Below are 21,942 nucleotides of genomic sequence, written 5' to 3' on the forward strand. Positions count from 1 at the left end.
TAAAATAAAACAAAGACTGATATTCGGTTGGTTGAGCTGCGCAGACTGCACAGGTTGCGAGCTCGAGCTTGGTTGCTATGGTTACTAACAACAAGTTTGACAGGCATGTTGGGGTTGGTTTGCTGGCAGCTTTGCCCCCCCCAGTTTTTTGTCCCCCCCAGTTCAAAAAACGTATCTGCGCCCCTGCGCATGACATCAATGCGAGGGACGCTTCGGGCTGTGAAGGTTCTGAATCTTCTCAATGGAAGGACGCAGAGGTTAGGGAGCTGATTTCCATTTGGGGGGATGCAGCTATTCAAGCTAGATTGGATGAGTCATACCGCAACCGGGCGGTTTTACTTCCGTAAACACTGGCCATGCTCACTGCGTGTGACGTCGTCGTATCCTGCAGTGCGCATGCGGAACACTTTTAGGTCGCTTTTCGTTCATACTGAGGATCACATACAAGTCGCATATATTTGTTAATGTGAACGACCTCACAAAAAAATCGGATTTCACAAAAAAATCGGAATTGAGCATTAAGCCTTGCAGTGTGAACGTAGCGTCAGTAACTAGTATTTTAAAAGTAGTTGTCAAACTTTAATCATTAACGAATTCATGCTCCAACATTACTGTAAGATTACAAATTAATATAAACTGATAATTATATATTGTATATAATTATATATTCTGCCAATATTGGGAAATTATCTATTCTGTTTGCTATTGTCTCAGTAGATGAAAACTCATGTCACCTTCCAGGCGATTCACACGATCCTCCAGGTGCTCGTGCTTCTCTTGTAGTGGACCTGTGACTGTCACAGCTTCCAGTGTCTGAACACACAGTTTTTTACATTCTACTGTTATGTGATTGACCTGTTATATTATTTTGTATGTACATTCTGTGTAGATTAATTGATTGCAATATGAAATGATAAAATGTGTTTTGCTACGCTTTCCAGTTTTTCTAGGGGAAACCCTCTATGTGTGTGTGTGTATAATATATATATGTATACTGTATACACACACACGGTGGTGCTTGAAAGTTTGTGAACCCTTTAGAATTTTCTATTTTCTGCATGAATATAACCTAAAACATCATCAGATTTTCACACAAGTCCAAAAAGTAGATAAAGAGAACCCAGTTAAACAAATGAGACAAAAATATTATACTTGGTCATTTATTTATTGAGGAAAATGATCTAATATTACATATCTGTGAGTGGCAAAAGTATGTGAACCTCTAGGATTAGCAGTTAATTTGAAGGTGAAATTAGAGTCAGGTGTTTTCAATCAATGGGATGACAATCAGGTGTGAGTGGGCACCCTGTTTTATTTAAAGAACAGGGATCTATCAAAGTCTGATCTTCACAACACATGTTTGTGGAAGTGTTTCATGGCACGAACAAAGGAGATTTCTGAGGACCTCAGAAAAAGCATTGTTGATGTTCATCAGGCTGGAAAAGGTTACTCCACCAATCCACAGTCAGACAGATTGTGTACAAATGGAGGAAATTCAAGACCATTGTTACCCTCCCCAGGAGTGGTCGACCAACAAAGATCACTCCAAGAGCAAGGCGTGTAATTGTCGGCAAGGTCACAAAGGACCCCAGGGTAACTTTAAACAACTGAAGGCCTCTCTCACATTGGCTAATGTTAATGTTCATGAGTCCACCATCAGGAGAACACTGAACAGCAATGGTGTGCATGGCAGGGTTGCAAGGAGAAAGCCACTGCTCTCCAAAAAGAACATTGCTGCTCTTCTGCAGTTTGGTAAAGATCACGTGGACAAGCCAGAAGGCTACTGGAAAAATGTTTTGTGGACGGATGAGACCAAAATGGAACTTTTGGGGTTTAAATGAGAAGCATTATGTTTGGAGAAAGAAAAACACTGCATTCCACCATGTGAAACATGGTGGTGGTAGTATCATGGTTTGGGCCTGTTTTGCTGCGTCTGTGCCAGGACGGCTTGCCATCATTGATGGAACAATGAATTCTGAATTATACCAGCAAATTCTAAAGGAAAATGTCAGGACATCTGTCCATGAACTGAATCTCAAGAGAAGGTGGGTCATGCAACAAGACAACGACCCTAAGCACACACGTCATTCTACCAAAGAATGGTTAAAGAATAAAGTTAATATTTTGAAATGGCCAAGTCAAAGTCCTGACCTTAATCCAATTGAAATGTTGTGGAAGGACCTGAAGTGAGCAGTTCATGTGAGGAAACCCACCAACATCCCAGAGTTGAAGCTGTTCTGTACGGAGGAATGGGCTAAAATTCCTCCAAGCCAGTGTGCAGGACTGATCAACAGTTACTGGAAATGTTTAGTTGCAGTTAATGCTGCACAAGGGGGTCACACCAGATACTGAAAGCAAAGGTTCACATACTTTTGCCACTCACAGATATGTAATATTGGATCATTTTCCTCAATAAATAAATGACCAAGTATAATATTTTTGTCTCATTTGTTTAACTGGGTTAGCACTGTCGCTTCACAGCAAGAAGGTCCTGGGTTTGAGCCCAGCGGCCGACAGGGGCCTTTCTGTGTGGAGTTTGCATCCTCTCCCCGTGTCTGCGTGGGTTTCCTCCAGGTGCTCCGGTTTCCCCCACAGTCCAAAGACATGCAGGTTAGGTTAACTGGTGGCTCTAAATTGACCGTAGGTGTGAATGTGAGTGTGAATGGTTGTCTGTGTCTATGTGTCAGCCCTGTGATGACCTGGCAACTTGTCCAGGGTGTACCCTGCCTCTCGCCCATAGTCAGCTGGGATAGGCTCCAGCTTGCCTGCGACCCTGTCGGACAGGATAAGCAGCTACAGATAATGGCTGGATGGATGGATATTTAACTTGGTTCTCTTTATCTACTTTTAGGACTTTGTGAAAATCTGATGCTGTCATATTTATGCTGAAATATAGAAAATTCTAAAGGGTTAACAAACTTTCAAGCACTCCTATATATCTATATATATATAAATAAATGTGTGTGTGTGTGCTGTCGTGCCATGGGAAATTTGTACCAGATGCTCTGTTTACAGACTGCATAGAAACAGTGTTGAAAAGCACGCAATATTCTGCACTATTTTCACTGGTTGATCCAGTAACTATCAACGAATAATCACTACAATAGCACCCCTACGAGATACATTTGCCACTTTTAACATCACCCACAACTGTGTTGGACTGCGGCTGATTCTAGAGGACCTGAGACAGGGACTCGTTTTAAATGACTACTACCATGTAGTTACTGTCCAGAACCAGAAATGAGTCAACACCTGACAGCGTCCATTCATTGTACATGTACTGACTGATTCTGAGTCCTGGTCTCCATGTTTTCAACACTGCATGTTCAGAGGTTAGAAAGAATAAAAACACATTTTATGACTGACTATCTTGTATCAACAACAGTTCTAGCTTTATTGGTAACACAATGTTTTCCTCACATCTGGTTACCTGCACCCATCCTTCACAGTTGATGAGGTGAGGGCGGAGCTGGGGAGACGGTGTCCAGGGAAAGCAGAAGGCCCAGATGGTGTGTGTCCAAGACTCCTGAAGGACTGTGCAGCCCAGCTAGCTGAGTCCCTCCGGTGGCTCTTCAACTTGAGTCTACGACTAAGCATGGTTCCGGTGCAGTGGAAAACATCCTGTCTCGTACCAGTGCCCAAAGTAGGGTGACCAGTTGAGATAAATGATTACCACCCGGTGGCCTTAACTTCCCTTATTATGAAGACCCTGGAGTGTCTGGTTCTCCACCTTATGAGGCCAGAGGTCGCTCATGCACTGGATCCCCTCCAGTTTACCTACCAGGAGCACACTGGAGTGGAGAATACGGTCCTTTATATGCTGCACAGGACCTACACATACCTGGAGGAGCCAGGAGGCTATGTGAAAATCATGTTTTTTGATTTCTCAAGTGCTTTTAATACACTCCAGCCCCTCATATTGAGAGACAAGTTGGAGGGTATGGGTGTGGGTCCCCCCTAATGTCCTGGGTAACAGACTACTTGAGAAAACGACCTCAGTTTGTCAGGTTGGGGAACTGTGTCTTTGGCATGGTGAGGTGCAGCACAGGGGACCCACAAGGGACCATCTTAGCACCATTCCTGTTCACATCCTACACGGCGGACTTTAAATACAGCTCAAAATCTTGCCATATGCAAAAATACTCTGATGATACAGCTATTGTGGCATGTATCAGGAGTGGACAGGAACAGAAATGCAGGGACCTTGTGGAGGACTTCAGGGATTGGTGCAGTAGGAGTTGCTTCTACCAAAATACCTCTAAGACCAAGGAGATGGTGGTGTATTTCAGAAGATGTAGGCCACCCCATCAGCCAGTCTCCGTACAAGGACAGGAAATTGAGGTGGTGCACTCCTATAAATACCTGGGGGTCCTATTGGATGACAAGCTGGACTGGTTCCTGAACACTGATGCTATCTACAAGAAAGGGCAGAGCTGCCTCTTCTTACTGCGGAGGCTGAGGTCCTTTGATGTGTGTGATGAGATGCTGCACATATTTTATCATACTGTGGTGACTGGTGTCCTCTTTTATGCTGCTGTGTGTTGAGGGTGCAACCTGATGGACAAAAACACCAAGCGGCTGGACAAGCTGGTGAAAAAAACCAGCTCAGTGCTTGGCAGGAGGCTGGGCTCACTTAGAACTGTGGTGGAGAGGGGTATATTGAACAAACTGAAAGCTTTAAGGGATAACAGCAGACACCCTCTCCACTGCCTCCTTGTTGGTCAGAGAAGCAGCAGTGGCAGGTGGCTCCTCTGACTGCGCTGCAGATCTGAGTGGTTCAGGAGGTCCTTTGTCCTCACTGCAATAAAACTTTTTAATGCCCTCTGGGACCCCCCTCCCCATCTTGCACTTTTTATCTATTTATTTATCATGTTTTTATCTTATATCCTATCTCTATTATTATTGTTATTTAACTGTTCTATTTATTTTAGTCTTTTTATGGTTATGACTGGTGGAAAATAATTTTTTTTAAATGAGCTGCTGGATATTTGAATTTCCCCTTGGGGATAAATAAAGTATTATCTTACAGTTTGTACAGGTTAAAGTTGGTCCCATGTTAGAAACAAAGTATTGGCGAGTAATATTCTGACATAATTGGCACAGTGCCAAAAATGAATAAGGCATGAAATTAAATTACCTATAGTTGTTTTGCAAATCCATAGTAAAATTTGTGTCATTCTGGTCCAAAAATACACTTTAGACATAGCTGAAACATCATGTACATCATGGACGTATTGAAGGCTTTCTGCCTGGAAAATGGACCATTTTGGGTTGCATGCACATGATTTCATGTCAGATTTACAGTACTTTCCCTTAGACCAATTTCACTTTGGTTTATATTTCCTGCATACGGAGGCTTGGTAGTGTAATGCAGCAAGTATAACTCAAAATCCCTAATCTGAGCATCTGGTATGAGAATCTGGTGGACTAACACACACACACACACACACACACACACAAAATATAAATTTAAAAAAATAAATATATATATATATATATATATATATATATATATATATATATATATATATATATATATATATGTTCCTAGGAACATCAAAGATACTGCGCAGAACCCTCAAACTCCCAGGCCTCTGGTAGAGGACCCGAGCTTGAGGATGACATGGATACCACCCCCCCGCCGGGGGTGAGAAGGAGATTATAAATACACTGTATATAATATATATAGGGAGAGTGTCACCTGAGTTTGAAGCCTGTCATTGAGAACAGCCTCCAAACCTTCATGAGTCACATCCTGGATAACAAGATTATGAACAGAATTAGTTTTTTTTTACATTCGAATGTAATATGATTAACCTGTTATCTTCTGTGCATAACCGAAATATGTGTATGTGGTCACCTGATTTTGATGTATCTTCAGTACTTTCTTCAGGTTTTGTATCTCCTCCTTGAGCTCCAAATTCTCTTTTGACAAGTCTTGTGTGGAACATGACTGAGAACAGATAATAAGAAGTGCGCGCACACACGCGCGCACACACACACACACACACACACATATATATGTCAGCGGGGCATCTGAACATATAAGATATATAATCTATCCACGTTATCTAGATATGAGCAATCGCGCACTCTGATTGGCTACTCAGATCATATAGGGTGAGTAGAAAAAACAAAATGGCAGAGCATGTTGCTGAAGCAACCGAGAATGGAATAAAAAACTCTATTCGAAAACAAAACCAAAAAAATTGCAATCAAGTATTTAAAATAATCAGAAATAGCTAAAAGAATATAGTCCCCCCCCAATATCCCCTGTTTGGCACTTCAGCCCAGATGGTGGCAGTAATGCACCTTTAAGTTGGTTTGCCAACCATCAAAAATCCCAAAAGAAGAAGACAACCCCCAAAAATTAAAAAAATAAAAAGCAACAAAATATGGAATGAAAGTATTTGATGGTAAGAACATATCTTTTTTATTTTTCAAGAATTATTATTATAGCATTTTTCACAAATTGCTACTGTCATTTTGCTGGTTTGTTTACATTCTAGGCGGAAATTATTTTGTCTGATGTTTTGTATAAACATCAAGTTTTTATTGATTAAATTTCAAAAAAATAAAAATAAAAATGCTGTTTCTCAAAATCCAGTGAATGTGGATATTAAAATAAAACAGTTATTCCACTCAATCTCATTGTATATGGCTTATATATATACTGTATATATACACACACACACACACACACACACACACATAAACACACATATATAGCAACACCGCTTTAATGAACTCTTTACTCTGAACTTTTTGCATCAGGTCAGGTCAGGGATCACTTACTCTGCTACTGGTAACATGTAACCCAGTACCACCTGCCGCATGGATGGGTAGTCGGCGTCTAAACCGTCTCCCCCACCAGTGTAACTGGTGAGGGGGGTGGCATGCCACCCTGCAGGACTAAAAACAAGACCTATCAAAGGGCGGATGAGCTCCTCGCGAGCCAACGGCCAGCATGCAAAACAACGTCCTCATACACTGTCCATGAGAGAGGGGAGGTCTTGTTGTATGGGCAGCCCTCGACCTCCCATGTTACCCGCCAACCCCACCGCCCAGGCTACTTATACTCTGGAGAGGACATTCCTGCATGTTTTTTTTGCCATGGCAACAACACGGGAAGTGGCAGTCTGCCGGTTATAAGCTCTGTTTCAGTTGGCATAGATATGGAGCACCATGGGTCACCTCCGTCGGAGGGAGAGATCTTCGTATCTCATTGGGCAGCTACTGCCCACCTAAGCCAGGCAGCCCCTGGTCAATAAGGGGCTGCCCCATCACCTCCTTCCTGCCCCGTTGGGTGCGCGGGGCTTAGAGTTTTCTCGACAACTAGGTGGAATTAGTGCACCAGGCCCTACACATAATATAAAGAAGGCTCCAGCCCTTCATCTTGCAAGCTGGACTATCAGGACAATGTGCTCTGGAACCACCACTAATTTACAACAAATGGATGATGCTTGCAAATCTGCTATCATCGACTGTGAACTCCACAGACTTGATGTTGACATTGCATGCCTCCAGGAGACTCGCCTATCTGACAGCGGCTCTATCAGGGAGAAACACCGTCCAATCTTCTGGAAGGGAAAATCACCACAAGAGCCCAGTGAGCATGGTGTTGGCTTTGCGATTAAAAATTGCCTCCTTAGTACAATAGTACCTCCGACAAAGGGATCTGAGTGTATTTTAAGGCTGTGCATGCTTTCCAACTCTGGTTGGGCAAACATTAATATCAGCATACACACCCACACTTTATTCAGCGCCGGATTTGAAAGACCAATTTTACGAGGCGTTGGATGGCTTCATATCATCCATCCCTGATAGTGAACACCTATATCTCCTCAGGGACTTCAACGCCAGGGTAGGCAACTGCAGCAAGTCTTAGCCAGTGTGTCTTGGCCCTTTTGGCATCGGGCGATTGAATGAGAACAGCCAGAGACTACTTGAGCTGTGTAGCTACCACAACCTTAGCATAACCAGCACCTTCTTCAAGTGCAAAGAGCGCCACAAGGTCACTTGGATGCACCCAAGATCGCGTCATTAGCACCAGATTGACCATATAATTACACGTCGTCGTGATCTAAAGTGCACTCTGCTCAGTCGCAGCTTTCACAGTGCTGAGTGTAACAGCGACCACACTCTTGTGATCAGCAAAGTGAGACTTCAGACAAAGAAAGTCTACCATGCCAAGAACAGGGGCAAGCCACATATCAACACCTTTCACACGTCTAGTCAAGAGAAGAGGTGTCACTTCTGTGACTCTGTTAACCAGCCTATTGCCCACGTTCCCTGAAACAGCAGGAACGTTGAGACATGTTGGAAATCACTTTGTGACTCCATCTACGAGTCTGCAGTAGAATCTTTTGGCCTGCAAGTTCACAAAAACGCTGATTGGTTCAAAGCCAACTGGCATAAAATAGAGAGCCAGTGGTGGAGGCAAAGTGGAAAGCTACCTCAAATACAAGGACAACCCCAATGAAGCAAACCTTGCTGCCCTCAGAACTACCAAGGCTTGTACCCAACAACTTGCCCGGCATTGTGCAAACAGATACTGGCGACAGCTCTGTGAAAGTATCCAAGCTGCCTCAGCACAAATATACACAAATATCAACAAGGCTATTGTTCAGTGTAAATCGAAACCTGTACCCTTGAAAGCGAAAACGGGCAAGCAAATTACAGATCAAGGAGATCAGCTGAAATGCTGGGTGGAGTATTTCCTCGATCTCTACTCCACCCAAAACATAGTAGCTGTTGCCGCTCTGGAAACAATCCTATCCTTACCTGTCCTGGAAGATCTCGATGCGCTTCCTTCCATCGAAGAAATCAGCGAAGCTATAGACCACATTTCTTCCGGCAAGGCCCCTGGCATGGATGGCATCCCTTCCGAGGTCATAAAATGTGCTAAGTCAACCCTTTTACAACCCTTGCACAAGCTCCTCTGCCTTTGTTGGGAGCAAGGCAACCTGCCTCAAAAACTAAGGGATGCCTGCATGATCATCCTATATAAGCGCAAAGGCGACCGAGGAGACTGTATCAATTATCGTGGCATTTCACTCCTTGTGATTATAAGGAAGATCTTTGCACATGTAGTTCTGCCTCGCCTCCAGCAGCTGGCTAGTCAGGTTTACCCAGAATCTCAATGTGGTTTCAGATCTGGAAAATCGACTGTTGACATGATATTCTCCATCTGCCAACTACAAGAAAAATGTCGTGAGCAGCAGCAGCCATTGTACATCGCATTCATTGATTTAACCAAGGCCTTCGACCTTGTCAGCAGAGCAGGCCTTCTAGCAGTGCTCAAGAAGATTGGCTGCCGTCCGAGACTGCTAAACTTGATCACCTCCTTTCACGAAGACACATATTCCACCATCCGTGTAAATGGTGCGACATCTGACGCCTTCCTCGTCTCAAGTGGTGTGAAGCAAGGGTGCGTTCTGGCTCCCACCCTTTTTGGGATTTTCTTTACGGTTCTCCTCCAGTACGTTTTTGCTGAGTCAGCCGAGGGTGTATACCTCCACACCAGGTCTGACGGAAGCCTATTCAACCTTGCCCGTCTACAAGCAAAGACCAAAGTCAGAACTCTGTGCATCCGTGAACTCCTCTTTGCGGATGATGCAGCCTTAGTCTCCAACAGCAAGGCTCAACTCCAAGAGCTATTGGACAAATTTTCCAAAGCCTGCGCTGATTTTGGGCTAACCATCAGTCTCAAGAAGACCAAGATACTAGCACAAGGCACGCCAGCCTCTCTTTGCATAAAAATCGATAGTTGGTCAACGACTTCACCTATCTGGGTTCAACAATAACAGACAACCTCTCCCTTGATGATGAGGTAAGCAAACGCATAGCCAAGGCTGCAGGTGCAATGGCAAGACTTCAGAATCATGTCTGGGAAAACAGCTACCTCACGGTTAAGACTAAAGTATTGGTCTATCAGTCTTGCATTCTCTCCATACTCCTCTATGCTAGTGAAACATGGACCACCTACGCCAAGCACGAAAAGAGGCTAAACAGGCTAAACGTTGTTTGAGATGCATCATGAACATCCCCTGGCAGGCTAAGCTATCAAACTCTGAAGTTTTAGAAGGTGCAGGCGTTCTGAGCCATATTCGGTCTGCTTAGCCAGAGATGCCTGACCTGGCTTGGACACTTCAAGAGAATGGACGATGGCAGGATTCCTAAGGACCTTCTCTACGGCGAGCTGTCCGAGGGCAAAAGGCCCATTGGCCGCCCAAAACTCTGTTTCAAGGACGTTATCAAACAGGACCTCAAGAAGACCAGCATCAGAGACACAGATTGGGAAGAGAAAGCAGTGGTTCGTTCCACTTGGCGATCGGCTGTCGAACAAGGAGTGAGGGAGTCGGAAGTGAAAATGCAAACTATGCTTGCAGAGCAACGGCGGCGACGGAAGGAAGGGCCAGCAGGACCCTCAGCGTTTAAGTGTCATAACTGCAGTCGAGACTGTCACTCAAGAATAGGCTTGCTGAGCCACCTGCACAAGTGTGATAGAGTGTAAACCATCATCTCACAAGATGGACGGATGCCAATATATATACTCCAAACTTTTTGCAAATAATGAACTAAGTTCCTGTCCCCTGCCTTTAGTGATAGACTCGGAGTCTTCAAAAAATAACATCACTGAGCCATGTGCTCCTCTTCCCACCAGAGACAAGCAATACGTAATCAAGTCCGCAGTCAACTTAACAATACGTAATAATGCCATAAAACAAAAGCTTAACTGGCCTCGCATAGCTGTCAATTACTAACAATTATTGAGAACCGTGATCAAAGGATCAAAAAAAAGGATAAAATGACTGCTGACACCATCGGTGATTTGCAACACATGAATGAACCGAATGGTGAAGATTTAGAAAACAGAGCGAATCAGTGGGTGGATATTGACAACGATACACCAGTAACCTCCATCATTTCCATTACAGACAAAGAAATCAGCGCTTCCATTCATGACCCTTTAACTTAGTCGATGAGCTGCGATCATGACTCGGAAGGAGAAATTTGTCATTACGAGAATGTGATTAAAATTAAAGCAGTCCAGGAATACAAGTTTCTTCAGCAAGTAAAACTGATGGGACACTAGTATCATATTTTTACTAACTGAAGGTTTCCACCATTCGCATTATTTTTATGAGACTGTGTCACATGCATGTGCAGTGGCTCCCCTTGAACTTCTACTCACATGCATGTTTGGTCCTTGACTTTGTTTTGTATATTTGGACCCTGTCTTTCATTCTTGCCTTGGCTATTCTGTTTGTGTCTCGCCTGACCCTTGCCTGTTTCCTCACTTGGCTTTCGCATTATGTTTTGGATTTGTTTGCCTGCCTGTTTGTAAATAAACATTCTTTCTGCAATTACATTCATCTATCCGCCTCCTTTACATGACCCATAGAAAAGAGTGATGTATTTCCTTCGTAAATATGTCAGTGAATTAAGCATAAATATAAATTAGACACAGTTGTTTTTGTTTTATGTAAGAGTGTTTGGTGTATCAAATGGGTCTATTTCAGTATCATGAACTTTTTAGTATAACAAACTATTCGGACGTCCCCCAAGGAGTTTGTTATAGCAGGGTTGCAGTGTGTGTGCGCGTGTGCATACATGTGCATGTAGTCACCTGATTTTTAAGTGCCTCCACTTCTTTCTTCAGGTTCTGCATCTCCTCACTGAGCTCAAGATTCCCTTTTATCAAGTCTTGCTTGAAACATAACTGAGAACAGAACATACAGGCCTTCAGATACTTGATGTGGTTTCATTTAAGTCTCTACATGAAAAAAACTTTCTGTGGCAAACCATTAAACATTACTAGTTACTGTGATGTTGCTGTAATGGTTAATGTGTGCTACGTTACAAGAGTGTGAGTTAACTTTTCCCACTTCTATGTAGGGTTGATATAGGGGTGTCAAACATATGGCTTGCATCCAGCCCGCACAAAGATTCAAAACGGCCTGCACGTCAACCAGGGGGTGGCACGGTGGTGTAGTGGTTAGCGCTGTCGCCTCACAGCAAGAAGGTCCGGGTTCGAGCCCCGTGGCCGGCGAGGGCCTTTCTGTGCAGAGTTTGCGTGTTCTCCCCGTGTCCGTGTGGGTTTCCTCCGGGTGCTCCGGTTTCCCCCACAGTCCAAAGACATGCAGGTTAGGTTAACTGGTGACTCTAAATTGAGCGTAGGTGTGAATGTGAGTGTGAATGGTTGTCTGTGTCTATGTGTCAGCCCTGTGATGACCTGGCGACTTGTCCAGCTGGGATAGGCTCCAGCTCGCCCGCAACCCTGTAGAACAGGATAAAGCGGCTAGAGATAATGAGATGAGAGACGTCAACCAAAGATTCTTCATTCATGTCAACCATTACCATGAAATTCATCATCCACTCGGTGGTGACAACCTATTTCATTCCTCCTATTTCATGGGGGAAGCTATGGCCTAATAGCTAGAGAAGTAGCTTTGGGATCAAAAGGTCACTGGTTTGATTTCCTGGACCAGTAGGAATGGCTGAAATGCCCTGGAGTAAGGCACTAACCCTAACCTGCAACTGTTGCCCAGGCTGCTCTGGGTGTGTTGTACGTTGCTCTGGATAAGAGCATCTGCTAAATGTCATTAATGTAATATTTCAAGTAAACAGCTAGTCATTCATAACTAAAGAAAGATCGTGAGGGGCAATTCCATGTAAATGTCAACCTCACCATGCAAAAATAAAGCAACATGTAATACATCAAAACCACTCCCAGAGATATCACCTAAGCCTGTATTTTACAGATGTGAATAAGTTGAACCAATTTGTCACAAGAATTGTTCCCTTCGCCTTAATATGTCAGTCTTTCTTTCTTATAATGTAAAACCCAAGCTAAAATCAACTTTGATCATGTACAATTCTATATTATTGCCACAAGCCACAGAAATGTATGCTAAAATCCACAAAACAGCAAAACAATAGCCATCCTAAATATTATTTAAGAACTTTGATAGTTTTAGCTGATATTTAGAGAGTTTTTCAAAGGGTTATGGTGGTTAAATTGCTGATTTTCTAAACATATGCCATGTCCATTTCAGACGCGTCACATCCATAACGGAATTTCGTCACATCCATAACGCTGACTTTTCCTTCCGAAACTCTGCATGAAATACAAAATATTTTAAACAAAGATTTTTTAATATTCACATTGGACCCCTCTATCAAATGGATATCTCCATTTCGACATTAGGTTTACAATTTCACAGAGTTTGATAAAAATGTACAGTCACCCAAGAAAAGTGATACTTTTTCTGTCACATCCATAATGCATCTTTTATTGGCATTTTCTGGCATGCCCTAGATGTACTATGGGAATTGTTCTTGCTTTATCACTTCTCCAGTATGGTAACAGCCTTAAAATATGCAACACCTGTTTAAATACTGGGAGACAATAAAACATGCACTGGGTCATTTGTTGCCATTTTGAGTTCAAGTGTCACGTCCATAACGCTGGAATTGCTCTGAGCTAGCTTCTTGCTGTCAAGTTATTGTCAAAGAAAAGGAAAGTTGATAAAGAATCTAAGCTTTCAGGAAGTGGACAAAAGCCTACTTGTTTTGGGAAGTTACGAGTAAGCCAATTTGTTTAGTCTGCTCACAGCTCTGCTCAGTGAAACTCTCTCTCGCTCTCGCTGTCTCGCTCTCCCACACACACACACACACACACACACACAAAATACACTTTTTACTGCCACACAGTTTTTGAATGGTGAGGACAGGCAAGTTCTTATACTGAATGTAAACTGTTTACTATACTTATTAATGTTATTTCGACAGTAATTCTTGTTAATTGTTAATTATACAGTATGTTACACGTTCAACATCAAACAAAACACACTGGAATACACTTGAATATACTGGGAATAAATGAATTAATGAATGGATGAATGAATGAAATGTATGGAAGTTTGAATTTTAAAGATGTTCTTACTGAAACCAAACTGTTAAGTTTTTACTGCCACACTGGTGATGACAGGTGAGTTTATAGCCTATTGGCATACTGAATGCAAATTGTTGACCGCACCCATTTTCATGTCCATCCATCCATTATCTGTAGCCGCTTATCCTGTTCTACAGGGTCGCAGGCAAGCTGGAGCCTATCCCAGCTGACTACGGGCGAGAGGCGGGATACACCCTGGACAAGTCGCCAGGTTATCGCAGGGCTGACACACAGAGACAAACAACCATTCACACTCACATTCACACCTACCGTCAATTTAGAGCCACTAATTTGACGAACAGACTTAAAAACTCCTTTGTCCCTCACGCCATCAGACTGTACAATTCCTGTCTGGGGGGAAGGAGGGGTAACAGAAGGACAGAGGACAGGAAGGAGCAGCAGCCTAGCCTAACAATAAGCAATACTGGACAATGTGCAATATAATGTGCAATATCTCTCCTGCTGCCCCCCCTTCCTCTCTTCCCCATATCTTATTCTTTTTATATTTGTATATGTAAATACTTAATTTAATTTATCTAGAAGTTTTTTCTCGATTTCCTATTCTCTGTTTATCCTGTAATGATGCTGCTGGAATCTTAATTTCCCTGAGGGAAACCTCTCAAAGGGATCAATAAAGTTCTATTTAATCTAATCTAATCAATTAGCCTAACCTGGATGTCTTTGGACTGTGGGGGAAACCGGAGCACCCGGAGGAACCCCATGCAGACAACATGCAAACTCCACACAGAAAGGCTGCCGTCGGCCGCTGGACTCGAACCCAGAACCTTCTTGCTGTGAAGCGACAGTGCTAACCACTACACCACTGTGCCGCCCCCCATTTTCATGTTTTGATCTTAAAAGATCTCATCTCATCTCATTATCTCTAGCCGCTTTATCCTGTTGTACAGGGTCGCAGGCAAGCTGGAGCCTATCCCAGCTGACTACGGGCGAAAGGCGGGGTACACCCTGGACAAGTCGCCAGGTCATCACAGGGCTGACACATAGACACAGACAACCATTCACACTCACATTCACACCTACGCTCAATTTAGAGTCACCAGTTAACCTAATCTGCATGTCTTTTGGACTGTGGGGGAAACCGGAGCACCCGGAGGAAACCCACGCGGACACGGGGAGAACATGCAAACTCCACACAGAAAGGCTGCCGTCGGCCGCTGGACTCGAATCCAGTACCTTCTTGCTGTGAGGCGACAGCGCTAACCACTACACCACTGTGCCGCCCCCCCATTTTCATGTTTTGATGTTAAAAGATATCAAATAAAAAGGTGGCAATGTATTGAAATGGAATCAAGTGAAATGAATGGGAAATTAGCCTAGTTGTTGTTTTATTGATTCCCAATAAAACAGTCTTCAAAACTTCTTGAAAAAATCGAATCATTTTGCCATGCAGATTTCATGGTTGCCCTTTTTAAGTTGATGTTCAGTGATTATTTGGCCCTCGGTGAAAATTATTTTGACACTCCTGGGTCATCGTGAGAGCAGCTGAGAGGATCATTGGTGTCTCTCTCCCTTCTCTTATGGATATCTATAACTCCCGCCTCACCTGCAAAGCCATCAGGATTGCAGGTGACCCCACCCACCCATCTCACAGCCTCTTCAGCCTGCTGCCGTCGGGGAGGAGACTGCGGAGTCTCCGGGCCAAAACCAGCAGGCTCAAGAACAGTTTCTTTCACCAGGCGGTCAGGAGGCTCAACTCCCTCCCTGTTCTACCCCTCCTCCCCCCTCTGCCCCCTGCCACAGATTCTGCTCGCACACCCCCCTGCCCTCCCTTCAGCATCTGACATGTCATCCTCGCAGTTTCCCCCCCCCAACACACACACACACATATACATACATCTCATCGTTCATTAACACACTGAACTCAGGGACCGCACATCTCACTTTACCTCGCCCGTTTGCACTATTCCGCACTACCTCACCTTAACAGCTGCTAGTTTGTTTATTCTGCTTATTTCACGTTTACCTGCTATACCTCAAGTGCCCTTGACTGTTTGGTTATTTGTACCAATTTATGTGTGTGTGTGTGTGTGTATGTATATGAGTGTTTAGTTAATATCTAGAGTGTTTATACTGTTTATATTGTCTGTTTGAGTGTTTAGTCTGTCTTGTTCTTATCTAGTGTTTATACTGTTTATTTATACTGTTTATATTGTTTGAGTGTTTAGTCTAGTTCATATCTAGTGTTTTATACTGTTTATACTGTCTGACTGTTTAGTCTGTCTTGTTCTTATCTAGTGTTTATACTGTTTATTTATTCTGTTTATATTGTTTGAGTGTTTAGTCTGTCTAGTTCCTATCTAGAGTGTTTATATTGTTTGTTTTTTCAATTATTCTATTTTTATTTATTGCATTGCCTGTTTGCACTGTGGGTCAGAGAGGACTGATATTTCATCTGTGCTGTATGTCGAGCATGTATAGCATATTTGACAAGAAAGTTGACTTGACTTGACTTAAGTCAAAAGGGTTAAGGGCCTTGCCCAAGGGCCCAACAGTGGCAGCTTGGGGCTCAGACTCTCCAATCAGTAACCCAGAGCCTTAAACCGGATAGAAAGCATTACAATGATTCGTGATTTCATTGATTTCTGCTGAACAGTAAAAATAGTTCAGATGATGCAGAAGACGGGGTCTTACCAGGGACGAAAGTTCCTCACTGCCTTCGGCCTTGAGTTTACAGAGCAGCTTAACACAAATGTCTTTAGATGTTTCAAGCTCCACTTCAGAACAGTCAACCAAAACGTTCTTCCGTTCAAGTAAATTTTCTTGCGACATTTTCAAACAGAATATGTTTACGTTTAATACGTCTCGTTAAAAACCGCTTGCCAGCAGCTCGATAACCGTCACACAGACCGACTAAGCGGTAGCTGTTTGTATACAGAGTTCTGATTCGGAAACACGTGACGTAAACAGCTGCGTCGCAAACAGCTGTGTCGCCAACCTGACTGCGTCACAGTAGAGCCTTACCTGCGTTAACCCTTTGATGCAAAACATATGCACACCCCTTCTAATGCACAACATGGGTCAAAAATGACCCGCATTCATATTCCAGGTTATTTCATGCTGACTGAGTTTTTCTTTGCTCTATCTTTTGAAATCAATTTATTTTATGATTGAATATTCCAAGTATTCTTTAAAATATCTTGTTTTTAATTACCACAAATCATTAATTTAAATTTTTCTTTCCTACTTTATGAACAAAAATACTTTTTATATTACTACACATGGGTCATCCAAGTGTGATTTAAAATTAAATGTCTTAATACTATAATAATTTGTTTCAAGTAATTACTTTAGCAGTGGGGCGGCACGGTGGTGTAGTGGTTAGCGCTGTCGCCTCACAGCAAGAAGGTCCTGGGTTCGAGCCCCGGGGCCGGCGAGGGCCCCTCTGTGTGGAGCTTGCATGTTCTCCCCGTGTCCGCGTGGGTTTCCTCCGGGTGCTCCGGTTTCCCCCACAGTCCAAAGACATGCAGGTTAGGTTAACTGGTGACTCTAAATTGACCGTAGGTGTGAGTGTGAATGGTTGTCTGTGTCTATGTGTCGGCCCTGTGATGACCTGGCGACTTGTCCAGGGTGTACCCCGCCTTTCGCCCATAGTCAGCTGGGATAGGCTCCAGCTTGCCTGCGACCCTGTAGAAGGATAAAGCGGCTAGAGATAATGAGATGAGACTTTAGCAGTGAATGGGGCCAGTTATTTATTTATTTATTAACTAACTACAATAAAATTAGCTAACTAAAGTAGAATATGTCAACAGCTCGGTAGCTAATAGTAATTACTTGTAACTTTCTGACAAGTAATCTACTCACTCTCAAGGTAACCTAAACATCATCAATTTTTTTCTAAGGTAATGTTAGAACAATTGAGAAACATTACTTGCATGTATTAGATGGGCAAAGGGCGCTGTGCTGAGCTGTGAAATGTCTGACACAAGCACAATTCACAGTTCCCACCAAACGCTGGAGTAAATGCATGCGGGTCGGTTCTGACCCATGTGTGTAAACTTGATGTAGAATTACAAAAGCTGTGCTTGTTCATAACTTAAGAAAGGAAAAATAAAAATGATTTGTGCTAAACAAAAACAAGATATTTACTGCATATTTGGAAAAGTAAATGACAAAATGAATTTATTTCAAAAGTATATCATAGAAACACTCAGCCATACATGAAATAACCTGGAAAATGAATGCAGGTCATTTTTGACCCATGCTGTGCATTAGAAGGGTAGTGATACAAAAAGGGTTTTTATTCAAAAAGTAAGAAAGGAAAAAATAAAATAAGGATGTATGATGATCAAAAACAAGTTAATTGAGGAATACCTTGAATACTGAATGATGGAATTAATTTATTGCAAAGATATAGAAGATAAAAACTCAGCCGGGTCACTTTTGACCCATGTTTTGCATCAAAGGGTTTAAAGAAATATCTTAGTTACACTCAAAAAAACCAACATGGGTGTCTGCTACATGAACCTAAGTCTAACATGTAACGGTTGACATTTAGGTCACTCAACAAAATTGTTTCTGGCTAAGTTAACGCATTTTACTTGGGTGGAAATACTTTCCGTAATTTTATTACGTTCACTGAGAAAGTTATTTTTTTGAGTGTATGAACGTTTTCTTCGTCTTAAATCCTTCCCTGTTACAAGTAAAGAATTTAATTACATAACTAAAGCAATCCCTAATGGCCTTTCTCTCCTGATGAGAAGTCATTATCAGTATCAAGAAACACTAAGAATAAAACCCCTTCTAATGATAAATGGACTTGATGTAATGGATTCAAAGTGCAACAACAAACATATACGTAATACTTTTTATGAAAAGAGGAAAATAACTCCACGAGGGAAAGCATTTTGGGATAACATCTTTATGGACACTGACTGGAAGAAAGCCTGGACATTGCTTTATAAGTACTGTATTTCCAATAAAATAAAAGAGGTTCGGGTGGCACGGTGGCGTAGTGGTTAGCACTGTCGCCTCACAGCAAGAAGGTCCGGGTTCGAGCCCAGCGGCCGGTGAGGGCCTTGCTGTGCGGAGTTTGCATGTTCTCCCCGTGTCCACATGGGTTTCCTCCGGGTGCTCCGGTTTCCCCCACAGACATGCAGGTTAGGTTAACTGGTGACTCTAAATTGACCGTAGGTGTGAATGTGAGTGTGAATGGTTGTCTGTGTCTATGTGTCAGCCCTGTGATGACCTGGTGACTTGTCCAGGGTGTACCCCGCCTTTCGCCCATAGTCAGCTGGGATAGGCTCCAGCTTGCCTACGACCCTGTAGAACAGGATAAAGCGGCTAGAGATAATGAGATGAGATATCCAATAAATTTATATTTCTCTAAATTTTTAAACATTGAAAACAAATGCAGTTTTTGCAATATAGAACCTTAACTCATTTATTCTACCACTGTGCCCAATCTATCAATTTCTGGTCTCAACTTGAACAATATATAGTGTGTAAAATCAAGATAAACATCTTAATTGACTGTAGAAGTGTGATAATGTATTTTGTCCATGGAGAAAATGACATCATCTTTATTACAAACCTATTCATTTTGTATGGCAAATTTCACATACACAAATGCAAATACTCCAAAACTCCACCCAACTTTAAAAGTTTCTTGCATGAGTTTAAAGAGTACATGAAATCCCTTACACTAATTGACACTAAAAAAAGCACCACGTCCACAGATATATACGAGAGGTTTTTCAAAGAAGATTAATGTATTTACTTTCTGTTTCCTTTTTTGTTTGTTGTTGTTGTTTTGTTTTTCCCCCTTTCTTGTCATTTTATTTATTCATGTATTTATTATCCTCCCTACTTCTTTAAGTTTACTGGCATTACTAATAACATCCTTAGTGTACTGTTTTATTTATTTATTTTTTTTGATGATACATGAATATTGGAGCACCTGTCTGCTGTTCTATGTACATTTGTTTGTATGTACAACCTTTTTCAATAAAGTTCTTTAAAAAAAAAAAGAAATCTCTCTTAGGTCGTTATTCATTCTCTCCTTATCAGTAAGAACAGCAAAACACTTTCCCCAAATCAGGTCGACAAAATCAGTAATGTAACTAGTGTCTGCCATGTCGAGATAAAAAGCAAGAACTGTGTCGGTCGGTTTCACTGAAGAACGTAGTGACAACAAACTAAACCAATAAATCAGCAAAAACTTTCTGAAATGAACGCAGATCAGTCATAACATTATACTTACAACATATTCACAATGCATTTTCACAATCCCTCCATATTATTTGTGTATGTTAGTATTTGTGTCTTAGTTGCGTTGTGAATAAATGTTTGTGTTATAAACACTTATAACACAGAGTTTGTCCTTTCTCATGATTTTGGTCCCTGGATTGCTTGCTTTCCATTACATAAGCTTTTAAATAAATTAAAAATGCTTCCAAATGCTGAGTTTCCTCCTGGTGCTCCGGTTTCCCCCACAGTCCAAAGATATGCAGGTTAGGTTAATTGTTGGCTCTAAATTGACCGTAGGTGTGAATGTGAGTGTGAATGGTTGTCTCTGTGTTAGCCCTGTGATAACCTGGCGACTTGTCCAGGGTGTACCCCGCCTCTTGTCCATAGTCAGCTGGGATAGGCTCCAGCTTGCCTGTGAGGATAAGCGGCTACAGATAATGGATGGATGGATATCCATCCATTGTCTGTAGCCGCTTATCCTGTTCTACAGGGTCGCAGGCGAGCTGGAGCCTATCCCAGCTGACTATGGGCGAGAGGTGGGGTACACCCTGGACAAGTCGCCAGGTTATCACAGGGCTGACACAGACACAAATAACCATTCACACTCACATTCACACCTACGGTCAATTTAGAGCCAACAATTAACCTAATGTGCATATCTTTGGACTGTGGGGGAAACCGGAGCACCCGGAGGAAACCCATGCAGACACAGGGAGAACATGCAAACTCCACACAGAAAGGCCCTCGCCAGCCGCTGGGCTCAAACCCAGGACCTTCTTGCTGTGAGGCGACAGTGCTAACCACTACACCACCATGCCACCATCTATCTATCTATCTATCTATCTATCTATCTATCTATCTATCTATCTATCTATCTATCTATCTATCTATCTATCTATCTATCTATCTATCTATCTATCTATCTATCTATCGCATTGACACATATATATATATCACATGGATGTACCCCTGAGACAGCTATCCGAAGATGTTGACACAAACCACGACACCACAACACTAAAAAAATAAAAAACAATAAACAGATGCACTAATTAGCTACCGGAGCTACACAATCACAACAGGTGTGCTACGTGAAGCACAAAACAAACTTTTACAAAATTAACCATCATAGACGAGCCCCCATTTGTTATAGGGGCACATCCGTGTGACTTGGTGGGGTTGCTTGTTTGCAGGTTGCTTTACCAGTCCACTCGCTTTTCGTGCATAAAATACCCATCACAATCCACATGAAGACTAGGGCTGAGTATATAGTTAGTTTTGTGGTGGTAGTTAGGGGGAAGTTCTCTAGCGGGTATTGAAAAGTTGTCTTACTACATGTTTGGCAGTAGACACTTTGTGTTCTGATTGGTAACGTTAATTTGGTAAAGTATAGCTTCCTTTTATGATGCGCCTACAGAGGCATTTGCGAATAGCTGTAAGAAGGTGCAGTTGTTGGAAATTGCAAACCATTATGCCATAGAGGTTTCAGGTAAGACACGTAAAGATGAAATTAAAGCAGTTGTTAGCGTGTCTGTTTTCAAAAAGTGTGTTGCAGAATAGTGAGTCTGGTGCGTCCATGGCCGAGTCTGTGCCCTTACTAGTGCCCACTCCACCAATTGTGCAGACCGCATTGAGTTTTGAGCGGCAGAAGGAGTTATTGGCTATGCAGTATGAGCAGAAGGGAGTGTGGCTTAAACTGGAGTTGGAGAGTAGAGAAAAGGATAGAGCAGAGGGACTGGAATGAGAGAAAATTTGGCAAGATACTGAGAAATTGA

The 21,942-nt window shown here is 42.5% G+C and overlaps 1 protein-coding gene across 1 annotated transcript in view; it reads right to left on the reverse strand.

Annotated features, from left to right (window-relative positions):
- The window catches only part of LOC132884400 (nucleoprotein TPR), a 65,140-nt gene extending 48,335 nt beyond the window's left edge, over window positions 1-16,805 (reverse strand). The window contains exons 1-5 of the mRNA XM_060918240.1: window positions 16,613-16,805; window positions 11,633-11,725; window positions 5,861-5,953; window positions 5,702-5,755; window positions 735-813 (exon numbers count right to left, since the gene is read on the reverse strand). Of these exons, the coding sequence (XP_060774223.1) occupies window positions 735-813; window positions 5,702-5,755; window positions 5,861-5,953; window positions 11,633-11,725; window positions 16,613-16,750 (457 nt within the window). The 5' untranslated portion in view covers window positions 16,751-16,805. The remainder of the gene's footprint in view (window positions 1-734; window positions 814-5,701; window positions 5,756-5,860; window positions 5,954-11,632; window positions 11,726-16,612) is intronic.
- Window positions 16,806-21,942: the final 5,137 nt, after the last annotated feature.

Source organism: Neoarius graeffei, chromosome 4, assembly GCF_027579695.1.
Source record: "Neoarius graeffei isolate fNeoGra1 chromosome 4, fNeoGra1.pri, whole genome shotgun sequence".
Classification (NCBI taxonomy): domain Eukaryota; kingdom Metazoa; phylum Chordata; class Actinopteri; order Siluriformes; family Ariidae; genus Neoarius; species Neoarius graeffei.